Below are 25069 nucleotides of genomic sequence, written 5' to 3'. Positions count from 1 at the left end.
AGGTTGGGAACGCGGGTAATAATACAAAGGCAAAATTTCTTTCCATTTAATTTATTTCGGTTTGATTTTCATGAACCAGATTATATTACAGTATTATTAGTGATAATAGTTAGAATCTAGAAATTCATTGTTAAATATTATGTAACAAAAAATAAAAGAAAACAACGGTGCACCGAGCGAGCCGCAAACAATCGCAAACTATAATGAATAACCGGCGGCCGCGCGAGCGCACCTTGTCACGTCGGTCACAATATTGCTAACTACCTATCTGTGATAAAAGACTATACAATGGTAAAATATAAAAATTGTATAGTTACAATTTACAAAATACGTGACCGCTAACTACGAGTTTGGTACTTCTATCTCATAATAATTATTTTGTAGATCGTGACCGTTGAAAGGTGACAGATAACTGATAACATCTAACTCTAGAACAGCTAAGTGGTGGGAGGTTGGAATAGGAAAAAGACGCGCCTACGCACTATACTCTGCCTTTAGCCAGGCGCAGAGTCAGCAAGCCTCGGTCACCTGCTCCACGCCGGCGGTCCGGCAGAGCACTATGACAGCGAGCAATATACTACGCGCCTAACTCAAGTGCCGACCTTCTACTGCACGCAAGCGAAGTTACAGCTTACAGTTCAATTCCTTAGTGCTTCGGTTCTCGATTTAGCTACAACGACATGCCAAGTTCGCCAGTGGACCTAGCGTAGCGGAATAATACCGGTATTATATTGTCATAAATAAAAATGACTCAGATAGTCGATCGATAACACAAACATGGATAAGTGGTCTTCTGTTGTTTACCAACTTTCGTTTTAGTATCTAACTTAATACCAAAGACTGACAATATACCAAATCTAATTTATTACATAAGAAATATACAGATTGGGTAAGGGCGTTTATGCAAAGATTGCCTACAAAACGTCAAGTTAAATGCAGTAAAATTGAATGACGGGTTAGGTCCACTCCACGAGCTAGCAGTCTACAATATGTACAGAGACATGGTGACAAGTCAAGTTAGGCTGTGTCTAGAGATTATTGTCATATATTTGGTCAGTTCAGGAGAGGGTAATGTGGAGTCTACAAACAGTGTGAAATCTGTTCACAGTGCCATTTATCATATCCTTGCATTATCTAGAAAATCGAAGCAAATTGTTTTATAATATGACTCGGGTAAATGGCGCTGTGTAAAGATATCACTTAAATAGCTAACTTTTGTCAAACGCTTTGTTTAAATTTATACCTAAATCACATAGGTTTCGATCCGTCAAGAAACTTTCAACAAACTCAAAATAATACGATCACATTATGTGATGCTTTAGGAAAAGAATATTAAAATAATAAAAAATACTTTAAAAATAGTATTAACTAAATTTGGGTATTTATGACTATTATCATTTTAAATTAAATAATACATTTGCTATACATATTTGACTGGTAAGCTTAGTACACAATACGATAGGGTATTAGGACACTAAATAAAGAAAATAGCACATAGTCGGGCCCCGCACGGGGACCGCCGCGTCGCACTTCCAATGTACACAAAACCGCACTCGCACCTTACAAAAGTAACAAATTATTTATAATATGTTAAATTATTGTTCTTTATATACATAAGACCGAGGCCGGCTCGCCCCGCCGCCCGTAAGGCAATGTGTGCTCGCTAATACATATTCACAATAATACATATATATATACTTTATATATTTACACAACGTAAGGTGGGGCACAGCGCCACACGCACCACCTGCACATTGTTATTATGATTTAGTAAAGCGTGTTACAATCCTTTTAAAATCTAAAAATGATCTAAAATAAGCATAATAATAAACGTTTTGTTACAAAACCCTTTTAAACATTTAATAAACTCAATACTAGGCCAATAAACAAATACCGTCAGTCCGCTCTTCAAAGATTTCAACTTACATTAATATATGCAAAAATGGTTCCTAAAGTAAAACCTAATGATATGAATATTAGAATTTTGTCTATCTAATGTCGTAAACAATAACATCCTCTGTGAAAAGTGAGGGTGGCGAGGGGCGGGCGGCTCGGCTGTCTCTGACTACTTCATCTAATTAATGCCTTTTGTCAAACTTCTTAAGCGTACACTTTGAGGGTCAACATTCCTTGGTTTCACTACAAAGTTTACCTTAGCATTTGACGTGGTCGCGGTAATCCGTCATTACATTTTTCAATCTTGTTTCGTTAGAGCATCAAGATGAAAAATCAGCTAGAACCACTGTGGAAACTTATGATAAACTACATATTTATACAAGATTGGATCAGAATACTAGATTTTAAAATGTAATCATGCCCTCTACTGGACACTGCTCCGTTGTTGTACGTGTGCTGCGGTTTAACGGTGGACGGTCTAACAATATTCTAGAGACGATCATAACATTTGCTTATGTCTAAGAGATCGAATATTCAGACGCGAATAAATTAAGTTTTACATTATTTTGTTAGTTTAAATATTCTGAATGCAAGTGCAGACACTTATTGTATTCCCAGTTATACGACTAATGTTTCGTTAAAGTTATCTAGCGCCGTGACGGCTGGCAAGCCAACGGAACAGTGTCGTACCGTGAGTAAATCTCTAATAGAAAAAAAGCGTTTCATTCTCACATCGATGCATCATTCATTTAAATAACCTCAGACATATGCAGACAGACTTGCGTATAACTTCTTTGTTATTACATAATTATATATCTCGACTTTATTTATGTAACAGCATACCTCTGATATTTTGATAAATAGCTTAGATTGAGTTAGGCATTATTATTTGTGGCTGAAACACCAATGGTTATATTGTAATAATACATGCAAAATGAAATACATGTACGTAAAACGACGTGTTTCAGTGAACATTTGTCAAAACACCAGAAACATGATGTTCCAGAAACAATAATGTCGAGATTAGTTTTTGTATATAATTACAACGAGCAATAGTAACCTTATTTTGATACAAATACAACTACTATTGCATACTGCAATGTTTCTGTTTATTCTTCAACTCGACTGGAGCTAAGAGATAATTATTTAATTATGGAGTGCAATAAACTTAATAGTGTAATAAAATAGGAAATGCCCTCCCGAACCATTTGACAAATGGCCGTTCTTTTCACTTTGGAAGACGTAACAAAAAAATATTAAAAAATTAGGCTAATGCATTCGTGTCCAACAGTATATTAAATAATCTCATGTTGCCAATTAACATGATTTACATACCGCGGGAGGGCAGACAGTCTCAGTAATAAGAATGGGACGTGGAGTTCTAATGCTGGTGCCAAAACATCGTACCGTGCCCGATACTCGAATAAATATTTCTGCGGACCACAATATACCACACGATTCAATTAATCAACACATATAATTTCCGTAACAAGTCTAATGAGGTAGCCCGTGAACATTGCTAACGATAATAACAACAATCGATCGTATATAACCGCTCCGAATACTAGAGAGCGCGATGAGTGTATGACACTTCTAAAATTCGTGATGAATAATTTACAATAGTTCGAGAGCGTCATACCGCCCTGCGGACATCGGGGAGGCTACGAGCAGTGCGGCGTCTGTGCGGAGGCCTATCACAGCGGCGACAGACAAGCGACGTGTCGCGGCACAAGCGCGGGTTTGGCAACAGCATTAGCGCGGCGCCTACAGCGAGCCGGCCGCAAAGCTCGCCGACGAGTTGCTGTGCGCCAGCGACAGCATGGAGCCCGACAGCGACTGCTCCTCCTCGCCGTAGCCCTCCCGCGAGCCCTCCGCGATCGCCATCGCGCTGCGACAAACATCAATGCATATTATTAGTCGTCATACACATATGTGTGTTTTAGAGGAAAATATAAAGAAGGTGCGTGGTGTACCTGAAGCCGAGGCGTGCGCTCTCGCTGTCGAAGTGGTCGAGGTCGCGCTCGTGGCGCTCGTGCAGCAGCCGCGTGCGCTCCGCCCGCTCCGCCACGAACTGCGCGCACTCCGACTCCATCTGTGCACAACCACATGCATCTTAACTCCAAAACATGTGCAACCTCATAACAAATTCTTTGTTGGGAAGCTATTATTTATTATTCTATTTGCACACAGATACATTTTGAAACACAAATCCGAGAGTTTATGTAAGACAACTAGCCTTAACCCCGTATTGGGTTCTCTTACAGCCAACCTTGAAATGATTAGCTATGTCACCGTAAGATTACAAACATCGTTATATTACAATCTATCTCGAGAGATTGTAAACTGTCGAATTATTGTAAACCGTAACACCTGATTGCAATTTAACGCATTATTTTTCGCTATATTATAATCTATCGATGAGAAATTGTCAAATTGTCAACTGTCCGAAAGCTCTCCCTGATTGGTCAGTCTTTTTGTAAGATCGAGAGCGATGTAGAGCGGTCAAATTGTCAACTGGCGTAGAACGGAATGCATCTTGCGCGCTGATTGGTAGAACGTCAAAAAAGACAATGTTCTTTGCAACTCCCGGTGTCACAGCTCTTTGACGTGCAAAAATAAGTGACGGTTTAATTTTTTATAAAATCAAAAATTGTACTTAATTTTTAAGACTCAAATTACACACAATTAAAAATTGTATTAAAAATTGAAGTTATAGTTCGGCCATTCAGAGAATGCGTTCCTGACACGTCGCGATTGAACTGACGACGTAACTACATTCATTGATTATTGATATAATAATGTTGTTTTAATGCTCCTCAATTGTTAAAACGGTAAACAACCAGCAAAAATATTTTTATCGTAACTGCAACGCCATTGCAAAGTTACGTCGTCAGTTCAATCGCGACGTGTCAGGAACGCATTCTCTGAATGGCCGAACTATAGTGACGAAAACGAATCGCTGCAAAACCGACTCCACGTAGTCTTGTCTGCCCTACCCCTAGAGTGCAATTCAAAACCGCGTAGGCGCGGAGGGGCGAGGCGGCCTACGAGCTGAGGCGCAGGTAGTTTCAGCGCTCGCCGCCGCGGCTGAGGCTGGCCGGCTCCGCCGGCCAGCAAGCCGAAGCTGCGGTGGTGAGCGTGAAAACCATCTGCGACGATAAGCTCGCATGGGACCGCCGGAGCCCCGCAGCGCCGGAGCCGTGACAGAAGTTATGCTTGCTGCATGTTGCATGCTTACTTCCATGCTGGGTCAATTAATATGGGATGTGTTATATTTTAAACAAAAAACTCAGTAGGTACGAGTTAAAAAATTAGAAGGTAAATAAATATTTTTATGATGTCATTTAATAGTATTTAAGAAGTTTACTGTTAGAATGCATGCTACAAATTTAGATGCAAAAAAATAACCATCATGCTGAGTTGTATTTAGAGTGGAAGATAACTCGTGGCTAAGATAGTATTAAATTCTTGACCGTTATTTGAAGCTTACTAGTTTGAGATAGGCACCTACGTGTTTTCCGCTTTTATCTCCGTCCTTTTCTACCCCATATCTTGCATCTCTCTCGCACACCGACCAGTTTCACTCCCCACCAGGCAGGAGGCGACGAGTGTTCTCGGCGGCCACAGTTCGTCATTGGCGTCTTGTTTTCCGCCCGAGAAGGTTGTCTAACCAACCGCTGTAGTATTTCGTTGAAAAATAAACTCAGTGCTCTCGCAGAACACAGGTGAGTTTATAATATTTTATACAATTTGTTAACGGTTTTACCGTTCGATATTCGATTTTGCGAAATCAAGTGTTAATATTTTGTACATCTACCCCTTTTTTGTCACGAGTTTCTTCCGTGTACTTTTTTTTTCAGTAATTTGTTTTCAGAATGAGTGACTTATAAAGCAAATACAGATGCGGTAAATAATAAAGCTACCACAGCCCGTGCACGTGACTATGGAAAAGAAAGCAAGCCCGAAGTTCCTAAGGCACCTGTGGCCCTAGTTCAATCCTGCAAGGCGTTCAACGGTTTGACAAAAAAGAATGGTGTGAGGTGCGGTCCAACCAGCATCTCCTTAGTTCGGACTGATCACTACCGCACTTGAAGAGGGCTGATGGTGTCAAGAAAGCTTTTCGGCCTTGAAAGACTTGGTACGCTCCCCTCGGACTACCAGTAAGTCTGTTAGCCACCTCCCATGGGGGTCGGCTCATTATCACGGCGTGTGATGGTTTTCGGCCTTGAAAGACTTGGTACGCTCCCCTCGGACTGCCAGTAAGTCTGTTAGCCACCCCCCGTAGGGGTCGGCTCATTATCTCGGCGTGTGATGCTTTTCGGCCTTGAAAGACTTGGTACGCTCCCCTCGGACTGCCAGTAAGTCTGTTAGCCACCCCCCGTAGGGGTCGGCTCATTATCTCGGCGTGTGATGCTTTTCGGCCTTGAAAGACTTGGTACGCTCCGCCTAGGACTGCCAGTAAGTATGTTAGCCACCCCCCACAGGGGTTGGCTCATTTTCACGGACCCGCGCAGGGTACCAATCTTGCATGTTGCGAGACGCAGCATCATTACAAAGTGGGGACCAGTAAGTATACTAGCCACCCCCCACAGGGGTCGTTTCATTATCACGGACCCGCGCAGGGTACCAATCTTGCATTTTGCGAGTCGCAGCATCATTACAAAGCAGGGACCAGTAAGTATACTAGCCACCCCCCGCAGGGGTCGGCTCATTATCACGGACCCTCGCAGGGTACCAATCATGCATGTTGCGGGTCGTACCATCATTGCAATCTACCCTCGCAGGGTGGCTTTTTGGATCGACTTTCGAAGAGTCGCCATTATAACCTTCCCTCGAAGGGAAATGGTAATCACACTCACGCTGAATGGCGTGTGACGCAAAACTCTAAAAGCTCCCTTGGGATATCACGAGTAAATTACAATAGGAACCATGTCCAACAGAGGAAACAGAAAGCGTCCAGGACCGCAGGCGGACTTTGATGCGTCCAACAAGGCACGTAAGTTATGACTTTCCAGGCGGGTTGCCTAACATTATATCAAGACCAATGGAAAGAAATGGGAGCTCCGCCTTTCTTGTCAAAAATAATAACTGGGTATCGCATACCATTGGCCAAGAGCCACCTTTGATAGATAATGCCAGATTTGACCAGAGAGTCCAAAGAGATGGATGTCGTCATATCCCAAATGATAAAACAAAAAGTTCTATTGATAGCTGCAAATTCTGCCAGCTTTCTTTCCAATATGTTTCTTGTGCCCAAAAGGCGACGGAAAGAACCGTCCAATACTCAATCTCAAGGTTCTCAACAAGTTCATAATTACGGAACCCTTCAGTTTAATAAATGTTTTTCGGGTGCTAGAGTTTCTTCAGAAAGACGAATGGCTGTGCAAGTGGATCTCGCCCAGGCTTACTTCTACCTTCCGGTAGCCGGAGGTCACAGACATGTTCTTCGACTAGTATACAGAAGAAGACTGCTTCAGATTACGTGCCTACCATTTGGCTTAAGCACGGCACCCAAGACCTTCGCCACAGTGACCAATTTGGGTGGCTCAAACTTTGAAAACTCAAGGGTTACTTATAATTGTGTATCTCGATTTTCTGGTGGCTCACCAAGATATATTTGCCTACTTTGGGATCATTTGCACCACGTTTTGGATGGCAAGTGAATAAATCGCAAGCATTATCAACAAGATAATGACAAAACGCACTACGTGACAAACAGCACGACAAACTTAGAAGACCTGCATAGCTTGATAGGACTTTTAAACTTCGCAAGTTTTCGTTGTTCCATACGGCAGACTGCATTACCGGGCTCTCCTCACTTTCCTCAATGCAGTGTTGAACAGCAATCTATACCTACCCTATTCATGGAACCGTGAGCCAAACGGTGAACAAACCATAAAAAGGGTTCTTATAAGTCACGATTGAAGTAATGATCATATTTTATAAAAATAACTACGAAAGTAATATACTGACAACATTAGAAATGATATTTTAGAACGATGTCTGTGGAACTTATGCAATCTTTTCAAACTTATTTGAAATCAAATATGTATAATAAAGGCCGTAAATTATTTTCTTAATTTTAATGAAATATGTAGTAAATCGTTTACATGTAAAATGAACCTAGAAGTCTTGACTGTCATACATAGAACCCTACTTAATTGAAGACCACGATACTAAGAACATTTTACATAAAAATGTGACGTTTTTGTCATCGGTCGGGTTATACCCACCATTTTGAAAAAGTGTCATTCTTTGGTTACATTGTGGGCTCACGGCTCGGTGAATGGAGTATAGCAATGTTGAACCTACCAGCAGATGCCTTAGCAGATCTAAAGTGGTGGCTGGTCAGCTGCCACCAAACCTTGGATATTCATTCGCCACTTCCCTGTCACCTTATAACCACGGACGCCTCCGATGTAGGATGGGGGCACAACTGAACGGAACTCCCGTAATGGGTTCATGGAACGAGAGAGAAAAAGGCTTTCACTGCGATCTGAAAGAGATGCTTGCAGTATTAACTGGAAAATCACGGCAAGTTGCTAAAGAGATCAACAGCCATTTTTCAATGCAAAAATGGGACTGTGGTGTCATATCTAAGAAATCAAGGTGGCACCCGATCAAGGAGCCTACCGAACTTGACGTACAGAGTATTCAGTTATCTTGAGCTGTATCAAATCTATCACGTCGTGAATCATATACCAGCCCTATTCAACAGTCAGGCAGACCATCTCTCCCGACACAAACCTCCACCGGAGTGGCATCTTGTATCAGCAGTGGACCTACTTGCCTCGAAGCGAGCCCAGGGACACATAGTTGTGTACTACGTGCCCCTAGATCTGAAGGACCCGAAAGCGGGGTTCCACGATACCTTTTTCTCAAGTTTTGACTTACCCGCTAGCATGGGTATTACCGCCACCTTACCTTATACCGTAGGTCCTCAGTCATCTCAATTCAGGAACGGGAGTTAATCTCATAGTAGTTCCTTCGGTGGCACCAGGTATTTTGGCGAGCAGATTTGAAGTCCCGATCATTAGCAGTACCCTACACACTGATGAACCTCGAGCAGAAACCGATAGACACAGCAACGGGGATACCCCCTGCCAAGGTCAGGGAAATGGGGGGGGGGAGGGACAAGGAGTCTCTCCGACTGAAGTCTTCTTCAATCCACACGCAACACTTATCAATCAGCTTGGAGTCGATGGTTAAATTGGGGCGAAAAGTATGAAATTGGATCCTATGAATCCTTGAATCAATATTTGGACCTATACTTACCCAATTTTTAGCAGACTTACACATAGTAAATAAACTAACATACAATACTATTTTATTACACAAGTCAGTTATAGCTACACTATGCAATGCAGAAACCACTGGAGAGCTAGGTTCACACGTTCTAGTCGGACACAATTTAAAATCAATAGCGCTGAGCAAACCTGTTCCCCGGGAAGCCGTCCATCTGGAATAATGACCAATTGGTAACCTACTTAAGTGCAGTAAACGTAGACGAGAATAATCCATTTGCAACTTCCAGGCACACTGCTGCTCTTTCTTTTGCTAGCTTGTTTCGGAAAGGCGAGTCCATGATCTTTCCTTGCTTGCAATAGACCCAGAACATTTCAAAAACAACAAAGATAATTTAATCTTATGGCCAGTCTTTGGCTCTAAGACCGACAGTTCTAGTCATAGGCAGTCGGGTTGTTGTTTGATGGATAATCAGGAAAATATAAATCTAAGTCCAGTGTATTGGGTCAGAAAGACTAAAGCCTTGTTAGAAGATAGACGGACATCGGCTAATTCCTTAAATTTATTTATATCCGTTAGAGGCCAACCAAAGGCAGGCACCCGAACGATGATGCGGGTGGATTAAGACATTGTTAAAAGAGGCAGGAATAACTACAACCCCAGGAAGCTTCCACTCGGCGGTAGCGTCAAAATCTGTGTTGACAATATACTTTTGGACGATATATTAGCAAAGGGTAATTGGCGATCAGGCAATACATTTGCCCATTTTTACAGAAGGGAAAGATACCCACTAAATAGAAGTAGCAAGTTATCTCGATTATTTAATTAATCCAGCTGATTAATGTCTATATTTTTGTTACTATTGTTATTAAGAAGTATCGCAATGTTTTTGTTAATTACTATTAGAAAATGAAATCAATTTTGCTTTTGTTCTTGCATCTCTCTTTTAATTTTTATTACTCATCCTTCGAGCCCATTTCCCAACTATGTTGGGGTCGGCTTCCAGTCTAACAGGATGTAGCTGAGTACCAGTACCAGTTAACTTTGATTACATTAGTATTCCAGGACGCAATACACATACTTACATGTGATTACTCGTGTACCTAAGTACCTATTTACATACACAATTTCATTGTGCTTTTGCTCACATTGGCGTCCACTTCCACCAGGCGATAACAAACACGTCTCAAACTAGTAAGCTTCAAATAACGGTCAAGAATTTAATAGCAGCGTTTTACCTGAAATAAAACGCATATTAAATACTTACCTTATTTGAAGCTTACATTTTAATTTCTGCCTGGTGTTTTCGACTCAATGACGAACTGTGGCCGCCGAGAACACTCGTCGCCTCCTGCCTGGTGGGGAGTGAAACTGGTCGGTGTGCGAGAGAGATGCAAGATATGGGGTAGAAAAGGACGGAGATAAAAGCGGAAAACACGTAGGTGCCTATCTCAAACTAGTAAGCTTCAAATAAGGTAAGTATTTAATATGCGTTTTATTTCAGGTAAAACGCTGCTATTATTGAGATGCTCGACGCTTTATTAATTGTGGCTGACTTAGTAATTTAGAAGGCAACATACATTTTTGGGGGCGAATAATGATATTAAAAAGAAGCCTGTTTAATTAGCACCCCTTTTATTTTATTTTTAAATATTAGTTTGTATTTGAAGACAAAATACCTAACTGTATTTTTATAAGAGTTATTTTTATATAAATTTAATACTTGAAGAATTTTTGAAGAGCATTTATTTTATTTAACTGACACCTCTATTTCATTCCTAACTCTACGGGAACTCCATGGGAACAGAACGGCTGGTCGTGATTGGTCGATCTTACAAAAAGACTGACCAATCAGAGAGAGCTTTCGGACAGTTGACAATTTGACAATTTCTCATCGATAGATTATAATATAGCGAAAAATAATGCGTTAAATTGCAATCAGATGTTACGGTTCACAATAATTCGACAGTTTACAATCTCTCGAGATAGATTGTAATCTAACGATGTTTGTAATCTTACGGTAACAGCTATAACTATCTTCAGATCACAAAGGCTATATTTCATCCAGGCACAAGAAAAAGTCCTTCCAGGACGCGGATGAAACCGTAATAATCAGCCATTTTATTAACTGACTCATAAGAAATTGGGTGGGTAGTTCCCAGTTACCTTCTGCTCGAGCAGCGCCCTCCGGACGGCGACTCGCTCCTCGAGCTCGCGACGCTCGCGGTTGCGCTGCGCCTCGGCCTGCATCTTGCTCTTGCTCTGGTACGCCGTCAGCATGTCCAGCTCGTGCTCCAGCTGCATCTTCAGCTGCTGGCACTCCATCTAACATACAACATCACATGTGAAATTATAACGAATTTGAATAGTCATTTATACAATTCAACTTGTTTTATTTATCTCCAAAACGTCAAAATCTGGTGACAAGAACTTTGGAAAACTTGAACAATGTCATGGTGTACCGTAATGCCATGACCTAACCAAAGCGGAACGGAATTACCCTCGTGGTAACATCAGAATTTGGAATCGCACCCACGACATTGACCACGACTTTACAGTATACAGATAAAGATAAACTTATTTGTTAAAAACATATGTAAAATAAGGTGGTATAATATTATTCTGCAAATAATATATATCAATATGTTTTGCCCTGTCAGACGTAATGTGTAAATACAGATAACTTGTTCATCGAATTGAGACTAAACTTTAAAGTATATAAGAATAAATGTAGTTTGACTGTGTACTCACCATCTGGCTCTCGTCTAACCTCACGGTCTGCTTCTGCAGCATCTCGGTGATGCTCTGGTCGTATTGCTCGCCGAGCAGCACCAGCTTGCGACGCTTCTCGTCCTTCAGCGTCTTTATCACTTCCTTCTGATGCTCCTGGAATGTCACAAACAAAATGTATTTATTTATTTCGATTTCCAAGAGAGGATACACAGATCACTTACAGAAAACACAAAATACATAGCATCTGATTGCTGTGTTCCCCCAATTACAGGGTATTACCATACCACAGAATTTACTTAACAACTAGTTACAACAAAAAAGATTGACAATCATATCATTTGTAAATCATAAAAAAAAATTGACAAAAGTGATTGTAGGGATACAATAATACTGATTTGTCAGAAACTAGAGCGTCATGAGGACCTATTAGATTTCGCCTATTATTTTTAAGTTAAAATTAAAATTATAAATAGAAGTTCAATAAAGATCTCACCTTAGCCGTCATTTGCAGTATCTGAGCTTTGAGCGCCTTGTACTGACGCGTCTGTATTTTGCACGTCTCGCGGAACTGTTTGCGGATCTGCATCTCCTTTTGCTGTAATCATATTTAATCAATATTTTATTACATTGGTTTTGGGAATACCATAAGGACAAAAGACCGAAACTGATATAATAAAGAAGAATAATGTTTTTGTTTGTATAGAACTACTGAACTAATTTGAAAAATGATTTCACTGTTAGGTAGCTAGAAGAATCCCGAGTAACATAGGGGTATACTTTGTTCGGGTACGGGAAGAAGTTACCCTGGGACGCAGGTAAACCGCGGGAAACAGCCAGTATATGTATTATAAATCGAGTGAACTTTCAAACCGTCATTATAGTTCGGCCATTCAGAGAATGCGTTCCTGACACGTCGCGATTGAACTGACGACGTAACTTTGCAATGGCGTTGCAGTTACGATAAAAATATTTTTGCTGGTTGTTTACCGTTTTAACAATTGAGGAGCATTAAAACAACATTATTATATCAATAATCAATGAATGTTATTACGTCGTCAGTTCAATCGCGACGTGTCAGGAACGCATTCTCTGAATGGCCGAACTATAGATATGTAAATTTTCACCGACAACATAAACGTCAGTTTTCTTAAAACATCTGTTTACCTTTACGTTCAATTTCTGAAGTAAACTTCTAAGTATAGTAGCGTGAATGCTGGTTGCGTTACCTTGAGGCTCTTGGGCTGCTGCTTGAGCTGCAGCGCGTGCTTCTTGCGCAGCTCGTGCTCGGCGCGCTGCATGTACTCGCGCTGGTTGGCCAGCTCCGTGCCGTGCTGGTTCGACAGCTGCTCCTCCCTGCAATACAACTTGTGTCTTACTCTCTACTGGCTTACACAATACACTAACACCACAGAAAATATCTACCAATACAATGCCAGTCTCTTGTACGACGATATAATTGCAATATGAAAAAAAAAAATCATTTCATCTATCTAGCCTTTTCTCAATGAACTGGATGCAGCTGAATACCAGTATTTTACATGGAGCGATTGATTGCCTATTCGACCTCTTTAACCCAATCACCTGGGCAATCTGATACCCTTGCTAATACTGCCGGTTATCAGTATTTCTGGCTTACTATGTATGTCAGAAGAATTCCTCATGACAAGATGGTCATTCAAGCACAGATCGACCGAGCCAAGCATTACTTAATCCACGCGGCTTTTTATTAGCCAAGACCTCTTCAGCATACAAAACAGTCCAATATAAAATAAATATGTACTACAGAAGTAGTGAGTATGTTACCTAAGCGCATGCACGCCCTTCTGCTGTCGGTACTCGAGCTCCTGCGTCTTCTCGTGGTGCCGCAGCAGCATCGCGTGAGCCTGCTCCAACTGGTTCTGACGCTTGTTCAGCTCCTACGACGATAAAAAACATCGAATTAATATAACGAGCATTAGACAATTTGGTGGTGAAATAGCAACAGTAATAACAAAAATTATTCAACCTTTAACTATGAGCTGATCTGAGTTCTGTTAGCCTCACATTCTGCGACGTACTTGTAGGAATCAGAACCTACAAGTTGACGTCATTCTTATCAAGAACATGACCTTTCATCTTTCCTAGCATATATTCGTATATTACTACTAATTCAGCCTTTTCAATGTAGAAATACAACAAGTTTCTCATTCGTCATACAGGTAAGAATTTGATGTGAGATATAGGTATTCCATATCTATCCACAGAAGGACATATGGTGGGTTTTAGTCACCAAGAGTTTGATACTGCCTCACGCTGCCACTCACAGAGGGATTTGAACATTTGATAAAAGAAGATGTAGTTATGTGTACATACCTCCCTGAGCAGTTCCTGCTCCTTGTGGTGCAGCGCGAGCATGCGGCGGCGGCGGAAGCGGCGCAGCTCCAGCTCCAGGTACTCGCGCTGCGACCGCACCAGCCGCATCTCCTCCGCAGCCTCCGCCTGCTTCAGGTTGTCCTTCTGAGATCTGCAAGTATATACAACTTGTTACGTCAATATCATCGAGACTGGCAGCCGAAATGTTCATTTTATTCAAGCTGGGAGTTTTTTTTTTTCGAAATCATAATAATTCTGCCCAAGCCGAAGCACAGCAGTCACGTTAAGCGACTACTATTTCATGACCATCAAATGACTAATTTACTGTATTTACAGCGTTATGTACGTACTGTAATGTGGCATCCCGCTGCCTCTTGGGCGTTGCGTCGTCCATGCTGAGCTCCTTTTTCCACCGCTCCTTGTTGGCCTTGTACTCGCGCTTGCGCTGCGTCTCGAAGGCCTTGCGGTCCTGCTCCTGCCGCGCCGTGATGTCCTTGATTAACTTCTTCTCCGCAGCCGCGTTCTGCTTCTGCTTGCGTTCTAGCTCTTGCGCGTGTTTTGTCTGGAAACCATCAGGAATATTTTTAAATTCAGAATGGCGTAGAAGATGGCTTGGTTGCTTGATGCACTGGACTCTTATCAAAAGGTCTGGCCTCAGGTGGTAATAGATACATAGAGACAAATGGAATGAGGGAAGGGAGGCTTTTGCCCTGCGTTGGGACAACAGAAGCTTATACATGTATAATAATATGTCGATAAACTGACAACATGAGAAAAAATACCGCTAGATATATAGGACAATTCTGGGTTAAGCTTGCCGTTGTACATAAACTTTCTTTATTCTTTGTATATTTATTGTTAAGTGTGCAATAAAGAATAATAATTAAGGTGTAGTCCTGTTCTGACAGACTTGATTTACTGACTGTAGGCTGAGGACACGAAGCCTAGCATTTGGCTAGATAGCAAGACTGGCATTCCTGACATCATTTGACATATTGACGTGATAATTGTGGTAATTATTAGAAGGTGGTGCGTACCTGCAGCCGCTCGAGGTCGCGGCTGAGCTGCTGCAGCAGCGCCTCGTACTCGCGGTCGAGCTGCGCCTTGTGCGCGTCCACGTCGGCCTTGCAGCGCTCCTCCAGCTTCAGCAGCGCCGCCTGGTGCTCGCGCCGCATGCGCTTGTAGCCCGACATCTGCTCGTGCATCTCCTGCCACACAACATCCTGCTTATCGGCTCCACACACATACTAATACTAATATATAGCAAGAAATCTATCTGACGACTTTTAAAGGTGCTTCTTGATCGAGCAGACTCGACACGAATCTGCGTCGTGATGAAAACAAAATCTGTTTTTTATCGGTAGGTAGGTGTATCATTCAGTAATCTTGTTGAATACAATGAAGGCGGCTTTAGTTTGAGAGCGCATAGCTCATAGAAACTATATTATGTTCACAGCATCAGCCATAGCACATGTTTTGCCTCAAGGACGACTTATATTTCACACACAGTAAATTGGCGATTAATATGTCAATATAGAGTAGTTAACTACCTGGTTGTGTTCCTTCTGCTGCTTGGTGACGATGCTCGTGGTTCGTATTGTGGCGAAGTTGTTGGCGCCGTGCTCGGACACCAGCGACATCGCTGCCGACACGTTGTTGCTTATACCTGTAGCATAAATAACGTCAATTTATTGTTGTCGCCGAGTCTTTGGCAGAGAATATTTGTTCAAGGTTACAAATAAACAAAATTTCAATGTGAGTTATGGCCATTCCTAATATTTTATTTATCTGATGATGTGCTTACTTGATATTGAATTTTGCCATTAACCCCATACATGTATTTCATATTGCATTTCTAGTAAGCAAAACCACAAATAGATAAAATGTTGGGTAGGACCGTAAGTAAATATTAGATGTGTAAGTACTGACTGGTGTTGGGCGGGCGGCGCGTGGTGTTGCGGTTGTCGTCGGCGGGCCAGGGCGGCGGCGCGTTGACGTAGTCGCGGTAGTCGGGCGGCGGGCGCTCGGCGCGGGCGTCGCGGATGGCGTCGCGGTTGGCGTAGTCGTCGGCGTAGTCGTCGCAGAGCGAGTCGCGGTTGGCGTAGTCGCGCAGCGCGTCGCGGTTCACGTAGTCGTCGTGCGCGCCCGCCAGAGGGCTCTCGCTCTCTCTGCGTACGAAACACCAACATGAGAAAAGCCAGCTCTTGCCAACTCTGAAACCCAAGTGCGGCTCTAGCTAGTGCGGGACGTGCATACAGGAAGCACTACTGTGCTACAAACTACATACAGACACATTAACATACAATATGTACAACTTGTTACATGCAGGTTTATACTACTGGGGTAATTTAATCATGCCATTTAACTACATAACCAAAACTACTACATTTACCAAGATTACAGGAAAATAATCTACTTATATGCAATAACACATACGATTACTACACATGCACAACTACAGTACAACACAAATAACATGATTCAAATCCTGGATACTCATATTTACAGACACATACGGTGCAATAAAGCGTCAATAAAAATCTGTTTAAAAATTCATGAAATAAAGAAGGATCAATTTAAAGAGGTACTCAATTAAATTTAGAATAAATTGTACTTGTGTTATAAAATATAGTAGCGGTACATACCTGGTGGATTGCGCAGAGTGTTGGTGGTTAAGATGCGTGTACTGCGGCTGCTGCTGATGCTGGTGGTGGTTCGCGTTCACCGGCTGACAAACACAAACAACACTCATTCAATTATAATATTACATCACCCATTGTATGTATAAACCATATTGAAAGTGCCATAACTTTGGGAGTCTGCCATTTTTCTGGTTGACATTTTGAGCAAAAGTGTCCTTTAGAGACTTTAATGCATGAAATAGAGTGAGTGACATTTACCGGATGTGGTCGGCGGCGCAGACTGCCGGAGGACGAGCTCTGGCTGGAGGCGCCGGCCGCGCTGTGCTCCGACGTCGCAGAGTTCGACTTCGAGCTGTCGCCGCCGGAACGCTCCTCCGCTGTCTCTTCGCTGTCGCCTGCAAATGTACAACACAACTTACATTAATGTCGAGCTCGAATTATGAAACCCCATGTTTTGAGATATGTTTTATTTTGGGGAAGATGTTGATGTTCATCATAAATATTGCTCCATATCTTTATGTGTTACTTTGTTCTAAAATTATAATGTTGAAACTTAAATAAAACAATGCTCCTACATTTCAAACAATACGAAAACAGCATGTGACAATATCATCTTTGGTGAACGATAAAAAGGTCAAATACGCGCTACGAAAGTGGGTCAAGTGTTTATAAATATAAAGATAACAATCAGTACATACCAATAGCGCTCTCGTTATCAGCGTCCACCATCAGTATCTTCTTCATCTTCCTGTAGTTGAGATTGTCGAGGTCCCGCACGGCCGCCTTGGTCCGCTGTATGAGGTCCACGAGCACGTTGGGTGACCGCGGCCGCGTGATGAAGGGATGCGACAGTAGTTTCGTAGAGGACGGTCGATCCTGCGGGTTCTTCTGTAGGCACGCCTCCACGAAGTAGCGGAATGTGTCCGTCCATTCTGGTGCCTGCAACACGTACTTTATTGTATATAAATTTTTGGTTAGAAATCACATAAACAAACAATAAAAATACAAAACAACACACAAAGAATCCAATTGGCAAGCATGAAAACAGATATTCATTAGAATTTTGAAATAACAACTATGTATAACGATATAAGTGTTCAAATGTTCAGATAATTACCTGTAAGGTGGGTGAGTCGTTCTGAGCGATGTGGTAGAGCGCGGACATAGCGTTCATGTTGAAGTAGGGAGGCTTGCGCTCCGCCAGCTCGATACACGTGATGCCTAGTGACCACACGTCCACCTGGAAACCAAGCACAACAACAGATGTAGCTTTTGAAGGGTAGGCTGCTTATGAGACATGTCAGAATTGAACCTATTACCTTCGAAATAAGTGTTAAAATAATTAAGATGAACAGAGCGCCACTTTGAATCTATTAAGCTTCTTTTGATTAAATTGAACAGCGGACTGACCTTTCCATCATACTGTCCCTCGTCCATGGCGAGTATGACCTCCGGCGCCATCCAGTAGGGCGTGCCGACGAAGCTGTTGGCGGGGCACTTGATGCTGGCGCTGCCGAAGTCGGCCAGCTTGACCGTGCCGTTCTCGGTAAGCAGGATGTTGCCCGCCTTGATGTCGCGGTGGATGCGGCCCAGGCTGTGCAGGTACGACAGACCGCACACCACGCCTTCGCAGATCGCCGCGATCTCCTCCTCTCGTAGCGGCCGTTTGTGTACCTACAATCAAGTGATTTCATTCATTTATGTTTGAACTTTTATTTATCTGCATCAATCTTTTTACTATTGAAGTTTTATTGCTATTTATGACTCCTTCAAACGCAACAGTTACATCAATTATGATAAATTCCTATTGCAGAAATAAGCATCATGTTACTTCTATTAGACTTCCAATCAGTTCACTTCCTATAACAATATTAAATACTAGCTAATTGAGATTTATTATGATGAATTGTAGTTACATAAAGACATCCATGTTTTGCTCTAGAATGATAAGTACTGGCCTATAACAACTGCATACAATAGCTAACGATACGAATGCAATGAGAGTCAAGGGAAGCACGATCCACGATGTCGGAAGTCAGATTGTGTTATGTAACACAAAAACAGGAAACAATATGACATTATATGATATTTATTTAATTAGCATGTAGCGCGCGTCGGCATGCGGCTTGCATTCATTAGACGACTAGCGAGGGCCCCGACACCACTTGACATTTTTGAGGAAAGCATTTTACATTGAATATTCTGATATTTGATCTGACCGAATACCGAAGTGATTTTATATTTGACGCAATAGAAAGGATTTTCCGAAATCGCTTTCTTGAGTGAATCAATGATGGTTTTTTGAAAGTAAGTCAAATGCGTCAGATTAACATAACACGGGAAAATGGTCGCAACCTGCTGAACTCCTCTTAAATAATTATGAGCTTTTAAATACCTGCGCGAGTTTAAGTACGTAAAGAAATTGGAAAGCGTCAGATTAAGTTTCTTTTGGATTAATTATGAGCGAAACAAATCTGTATTTACAACATAAACTCCAACAAACATTCCGTGTTCTTCTCTTATCTACAAAACGTGCAATAAATACGTTTGCTCATTGTTGTAAGGGAGCTACCGAGTTGCGCAATATCCAGCCTGGTGACTGATGGACAGCAATGTCTAACTATAGGGTCCCGTTTAACGTTTGGTTAGGGAACCCGTAAAAAATGGTAATCTTGTTCTTATCGAGTGAGCTGCATATTTAATCACCCAACAAGCCCTAGTGTCAGAGTTTTCTCGAATCCGCCTGATGGCCTCTGACGTGGAATTAAACTTCAAGTACAATAATATGGTACTGGTATAATATGTGACTAAAATGTGGATTCAGGATTGAGAATGCGTAATACATAAGTTGATTTGAATTTCTTCTGGGAAATCAAAGATAACAAACACACAATATGAGCGTTAGAATAATAATTTCGGATGCAAGTTATTCACTATGTAGTGTAGTTTATTAGTCATTAAGATTCCGAGAATATTGAGTATGCAGTTTCTTTTTTCATTCAACATATTATTTTTTTGTTTAGGAATATGAAACCTGTACTAAAGAGTGGGTAAAATATGTGGCCAAGACGAAAGATACAAGGCAACGAAATATTAAGTATGCAGAACATATGTTAAGATTTGGAGCAATTTGTAAGGTTGAAACTAATTTTAACTCGGCGTCATTGTAGAAATCTAAAGAAAGTCTTATTACCTCATTAATAGTAAACTTTCAATCAATACTATAAGGACAAGTGCAGCACTTGCCTGACTCATCAAAATTTGATTTGAGTCAAGCACGAACATTGATTCATATTCAATACGGTTTGAAATCCGTAGTTATTACGTAAACCCGATTTGCTAGGTCAAGGACAAATATTCATCTCGCAATACAGTAGTTTCTGGCAATATCATTGACTAGATTTGGTCTGCGACTTAGTTCCGCCCGCGGGAACTACATACAATGTATGTCTATCTACTACATCCCGAACCCCGAAAAATGCCCAGTTACGTCTACTTCTCAATCTGTTGTGCCGCCTGTGAATCTTACTCCTCTTTTAACATTTATAACAGTAAGGATTATTGCCCTGTGCCTACTCAATTGAAGGAAACTCAATTAACTATGTCGTATACCGATTTATAGGTACGTGACGAATCTGTTGCAACTAATAGAGAAAGCTAATTCTAAACGAATATTAATTTTGAGTAATAGAATTCGGCAAATTAATGCTAAAGGAATCAGATGACGTCTATATGTGTGAATAATACTATATTTCTTAAGTGTTTGGTAGTTCGTAAGTGATTCACACCTTTAATTAATTTATTATCTGGATATTTTTCTACTTAAATAAAATGTCCATTTTATCTATATTTCATTTATTTATGTATCCTGATATTTTATTAGGATGATTCATTGACGAATTGCTTCTCATCCTCCGAGCCTTTTCCCATCTATGTTGGGGTCGGCTTCCAGTCTAACCGGATTCAGCTGAGTACCAGTTCTTTACAAGAAGCGACTGCCTATCTGGCCTCCTCAACCCAGTTACCCAGGCAAACCGATACCCCTTGATTAGACTGGTGTCAGACTTACTGGCTTTTGACTACCCGTAACGATTGCCAAGGATGTTCAATGACAGCCGGGACCTACAGTTTAACGTGCCATCCGAAACACAGTCATTTGGTGTCTAAGCTATACTTAGAAAGTACATACAAACTTAGAAAAGTTGCATTGGTACTTGCCTGGCTTGGAATCGAACCCGCGCCCTCATACTCGAGAGGTTGGTTCTTTGCCCACTAGGCCACCACGACTTCCATCTGACGAATTGCTTCTGTAGTATATAAATACTTTCAAGTCCTAATCCTTATTAACCTAGTGGATTAGCCGAAGATTAATATGATAATTTTGTTAAAGTATCCATAGTAAATAACTTCTAAAGTAGTAAGGTGTTACAAAAAAGTTAAAGCGAATTTTGATACTCATAAAATATTGTATTCGAATTTTTGTTTATACATCTGTTAAGTTGGTAACTTTTTATGTTTGATTAACTTTTAAATAGAAGCGGTAATAAAAATCTATATTTTTGTTAACCCAGTTTAACCAGACCCAATTGTGTCTAGAAATTTAGCATGGATAGTGTGTGTAACAACTAGTCAGACAGTGTGTGCAACACACTAGCACTACCTATTTAATAGTCACATGGAACCTTGACTACACAATATGTTATGTAAGTATAATTTTCCTGGTACAATGATTATGAATTATATTGAAACAATTATTGTGATGAATGAACAGTCCAATCAACAGAACCATGGTGTAATTGATTTAGTGTTTTATTCGTAAATATGTTGCTTTCTTCATTCAATTGTTTTGTAATGAAGAGGCAAAACTTTGAACAAAGATTTTTAAAATGGAATAGTATTTTATGTATTATCTTCATTAATATCTTACTTTCGAAGACCACTGATCACACAGGATCATTGATTTTCAACAATATATACTGATTATACATTTTAGATAAATCAATCAAATCAAAAATTACATTACCTCTATAATATCTGATGCAGAACCAACACAATACTCCATAACCAGCCATGCTGTATGCTCTCGTTTGTAGCACCCCTTATACTCTATGGTGTTTGGATGTTCTAACTGTTTCAGGAATCTGGAAAAAGGATCAGATTGTTTTCGTTTCTTATGTGACAAGGCCCATAGCAGGTACACATGTTTTGGCTTCAACTGGTGTAGTTACAGTTGTATTACAGTTTTAAATGTTGTTGAGGCATGGAAGCAGTGGATGAGTTGACCAAACTACCATGATTCTAACTGGATCAAGGTACTTAGATGAAAATGCAGTTTGCCCAATAGCCAGACTCAATAAAGTTAGTAAGAACTCAATTTATGGTTGTGAGTTAAATGTCAAATGAGAATCATTTAACTGACTACTTAGAAATGACGTGGAGGTTAATACAGGAGCTCTAGGGGGGCTTGAGAGTGGTACACTCATCAGTATTGATATCTACGTGTGAAAAAAAACTGATGTATTTTGAAGTTAGTGCTTTTTTTCAGGTCTGGTTCAATGCTAAGATTCAATGAAGAGTCAACAAAACTGAAGTTAGAAAATCTGCCACAAAGATGACCCACTAACCGAAAGCTGAATTATGGATGAAAATATTTTACTTATCAGACATTTGAATTTAGTAATATTGATTGATTATATAATTATTGACACAATGACTTACTTAATTTCCTTCAAAATATCCTGCCATTTCTCCTCACTTTGTTTCCCAACATATGACATTTTCTTAATCGCTACAATCTCCTTGGTGAGATTGCAGCGAGCATAATAGACTGCCCCAAAGGACCCATGCCCGATCTCACGAAGGTCCTCAAAGATCTTCTCCGGATCATGTCTGCTGAACAATTCAGCAATGTCCGGGTCTTTCAGACTGCCAGGCCGTGGCATTTTTATCTGGAAAAAAATACATTTATTTATTTTTTTGGCAGTTCAACGACTCATTAGAATATTATTAGACACTGATTAGAAAGAATTATGTGGTAAGAGTGCGTATGTCACTTATAAAAGTGGACAACACTGGCACTTATGACAAGTCCTAAACAAAATATATTATAATAGATAAATGGCCATTGAAAGATATAATTACAAATAAAGCAATTTAGTTTCACATTTCATATATAATACAAATAAGAGATTTTGTTATTGGTTATTTACAATTTCAAATAATGGTGAGAGTAATGATTGTGTGTGTATGGAGTATTTAATTTAAGAAAAATAGTCTTTAAATAAGAGAGATTCTTACAGTAGGCATGAAATATGATGTACTATAGTTCGGCCATTCAGAGAATGCGTTCCTGACACGTCGCGATTGAACTGACGACGTAACTTTGCAATGGCGTTGCAGTTACGATAAAAATATTTTTGCTGGTTGTTTACCGTTTTAACAATTGAGGAGCATTAAAACAACATTATTATATCAATAATCAATGAATGTTATTACGTCGTCAGTTCAATCGCGACGTGTCAGGAACGCATTCTCTGAATGGCCGAACTATACTAAAGAGATCCTGCAATATTTTTTAAGATGACTATGCATGCATTAAAATAGAACAGAATATGTAATGTATTTGTGTATACAATATGAATATGTGTATTTATTTGCATAGAATTCAGAGTAAAGGATTCAATTCCAGAATATTTATCTCATAAGATTTATTAAATGCAATGTTATCGTGAATTTAAAATTTAGCACCTACATTCAGTCATATCAAAACTGAACACGTAAAAGGATAAATTGAGCATCAAAATACCATCCTCATAGATAAAATAGTACTTAATTATATACCCAAATTACAAGCCACTAAATACAATCAAATGTCAGTGACATAACCTATAAAGTGAGAATATCTTTCCAAATTAAAATTTAAACAGTACAATTTAATGCTTCTAGATAAATGTCGATCAAAAATGCAATTGTTACAGTCAACAATTAAGTTGCACTTATTATAATAATAAAATCTATGTAACTTTTGTTGTCCCTATCCGAATGTCTTCTTTATACACAAATATTTTAATCAGTAGTTTAATAATTTCTTATCATTTTCTAATTCAATAATTTGACAAAAGATTATGAATCCTGATTATAGAAAAATGTGTGCATAAATTATTCAGCAGGATAGATCACAGCTAAACTTAAATATCATTTTGTTTTTATTCTAGTTGTAGAAATAAAATCATTATCCAGAGATCAATCCATTCAAAACAGAAATATATGTTAGAGAAAACTTATATCACAGTGCAGATCTCAGGCACCATTACTATGCATTCAAGTAGCTACTGTGAAAACTTTAACAGATGAAATCTATGGGAGAATGTAGCTATCTGTTCTCATAAATGTTGTGTGTAGCACATTTAGTGGAAAATTGACGTATTTAATTGCTCTTAAAAAGGAAAATAATCGAAGGTCTTGTAAGTGGTCATTGATGAAAACAGCTATTTAACCTACTGCTTGCGCCAGCTGGAAGCCGGCAGCGTCCGTCAGTTATTGAGAGTGCTCCCGTTGGCCCGGGCCATCCTCCGTGCCACCCGCTATCTGCAACAATCGGAAACGCCACCGATAACACTCGCCACGCCGAAATACACCACTCCGCACTAACCACTAACGTTCTAACCCCACGGATATAATGTACACTTTATTGTCTGCTGTACACATTGTCAACTAGCAATTTGTCAGTTTAATATGCCACTATTAATTTAATTAATGCGAGCTCCAGATAAACGGCGCCGCAACCCACCTCGATGCATCCACAGACTAAGGGCATCCGTCTATGCACTTTATCACATATTGGTGTCTTCACAGGCGTGTTTCACATTCACTGTTATCGTTAATTATCAAACGCACCCCCTTTACAAGGGCGACAATTGAAAATATTGCGAAATACTTGGCACTTACATACAAAATTTCGCTTCAAAATGGCGTTGGGGTATCGTGCGCAATGATAGTTTTTTGTTTCATAAGGCACACCATTTACGGTTTCCCATCACTTTCAGAACTCACTTTGTAATCATTAGGTCACTTTTTATTTAAATTAGGCTTCTCCAGAAGGAGCTTCGTCAAAATTTTTGTGAAAATTATTTACAACTTTCCCGTATTGAGAAATACATACATAGATAGACACATACAGATAAATATATATTTTTAAATAC

The 25069-nt window shown here is 40.3% G+C and overlaps 1 protein-coding gene across 8 annotated transcripts; it reads right to left on the bottom strand.

The window, feature by feature from the left end:
• Positions 1-35: 35 nt before the first annotated feature.
• On the bottom strand, positions 36-25060 carry LOC124639315 (serine/threonine-protein kinase Tao). 8 transcript variants are annotated; one of them, XM_047176606.1, is made up of 21 exons: positions 24658-25060; positions 24365-24455; positions 22587-22816; positions 21892-22009; positions 18279-18542; positions 17986-18108; positions 17567-17819; positions 17127-17263; positions 16872-16954; positions 16156-16439; positions 15777-15892; positions 15264-15434; positions 14577-14788; positions 14227-14377; positions 13678-13790; positions 13101-13227; positions 12368-12469; positions 11893-12027; positions 11308-11466; positions 3870-3988; positions 36-3784 (listed from the first exon to the last, which is right to left on the bottom strand). In XM_047176606.1, the coding sequence occupies exons 3-21, from the start codon at positions 22808-22810 to the stop codon at positions 3661-3663; spliced, it is 3015 nt and encodes a 1004-aa protein (XP_047032562.1). In that variant the 5' UTR covers positions 22811-22816; positions 24365-24455; positions 24658-25060; the 3' UTR covers positions 36-3660. The 8 variants fall into 8 exon arrangements, with proteins under 8 accessions (XP_047032562.1, XP_047032560.1, XP_047032564.1 ...); XM_047176604.1 differs by having other exon boundaries at positions 24369-24455; XM_047176608.1 differs by having other exon boundaries at positions 15264-15431; positions 24369-24455.
• Between the last annotated feature and the right edge of the window lie 9 nt (positions 25061-25069).

This window comes from Helicoverpa zea, chromosome 19 (genome assembly GCF_022581195.2).
Source record: "Helicoverpa zea isolate HzStark_Cry1AcR chromosome 19, ilHelZeax1.1, whole genome shotgun sequence".
Classification (NCBI taxonomy): domain Eukaryota; kingdom Metazoa; phylum Arthropoda; class Insecta; order Lepidoptera; family Noctuidae; genus Helicoverpa; species Helicoverpa zea.
Note: the sequence above shows the minus strand (reverse complement) of the source record. Positions and strands in the feature narration are given on the sequence as shown.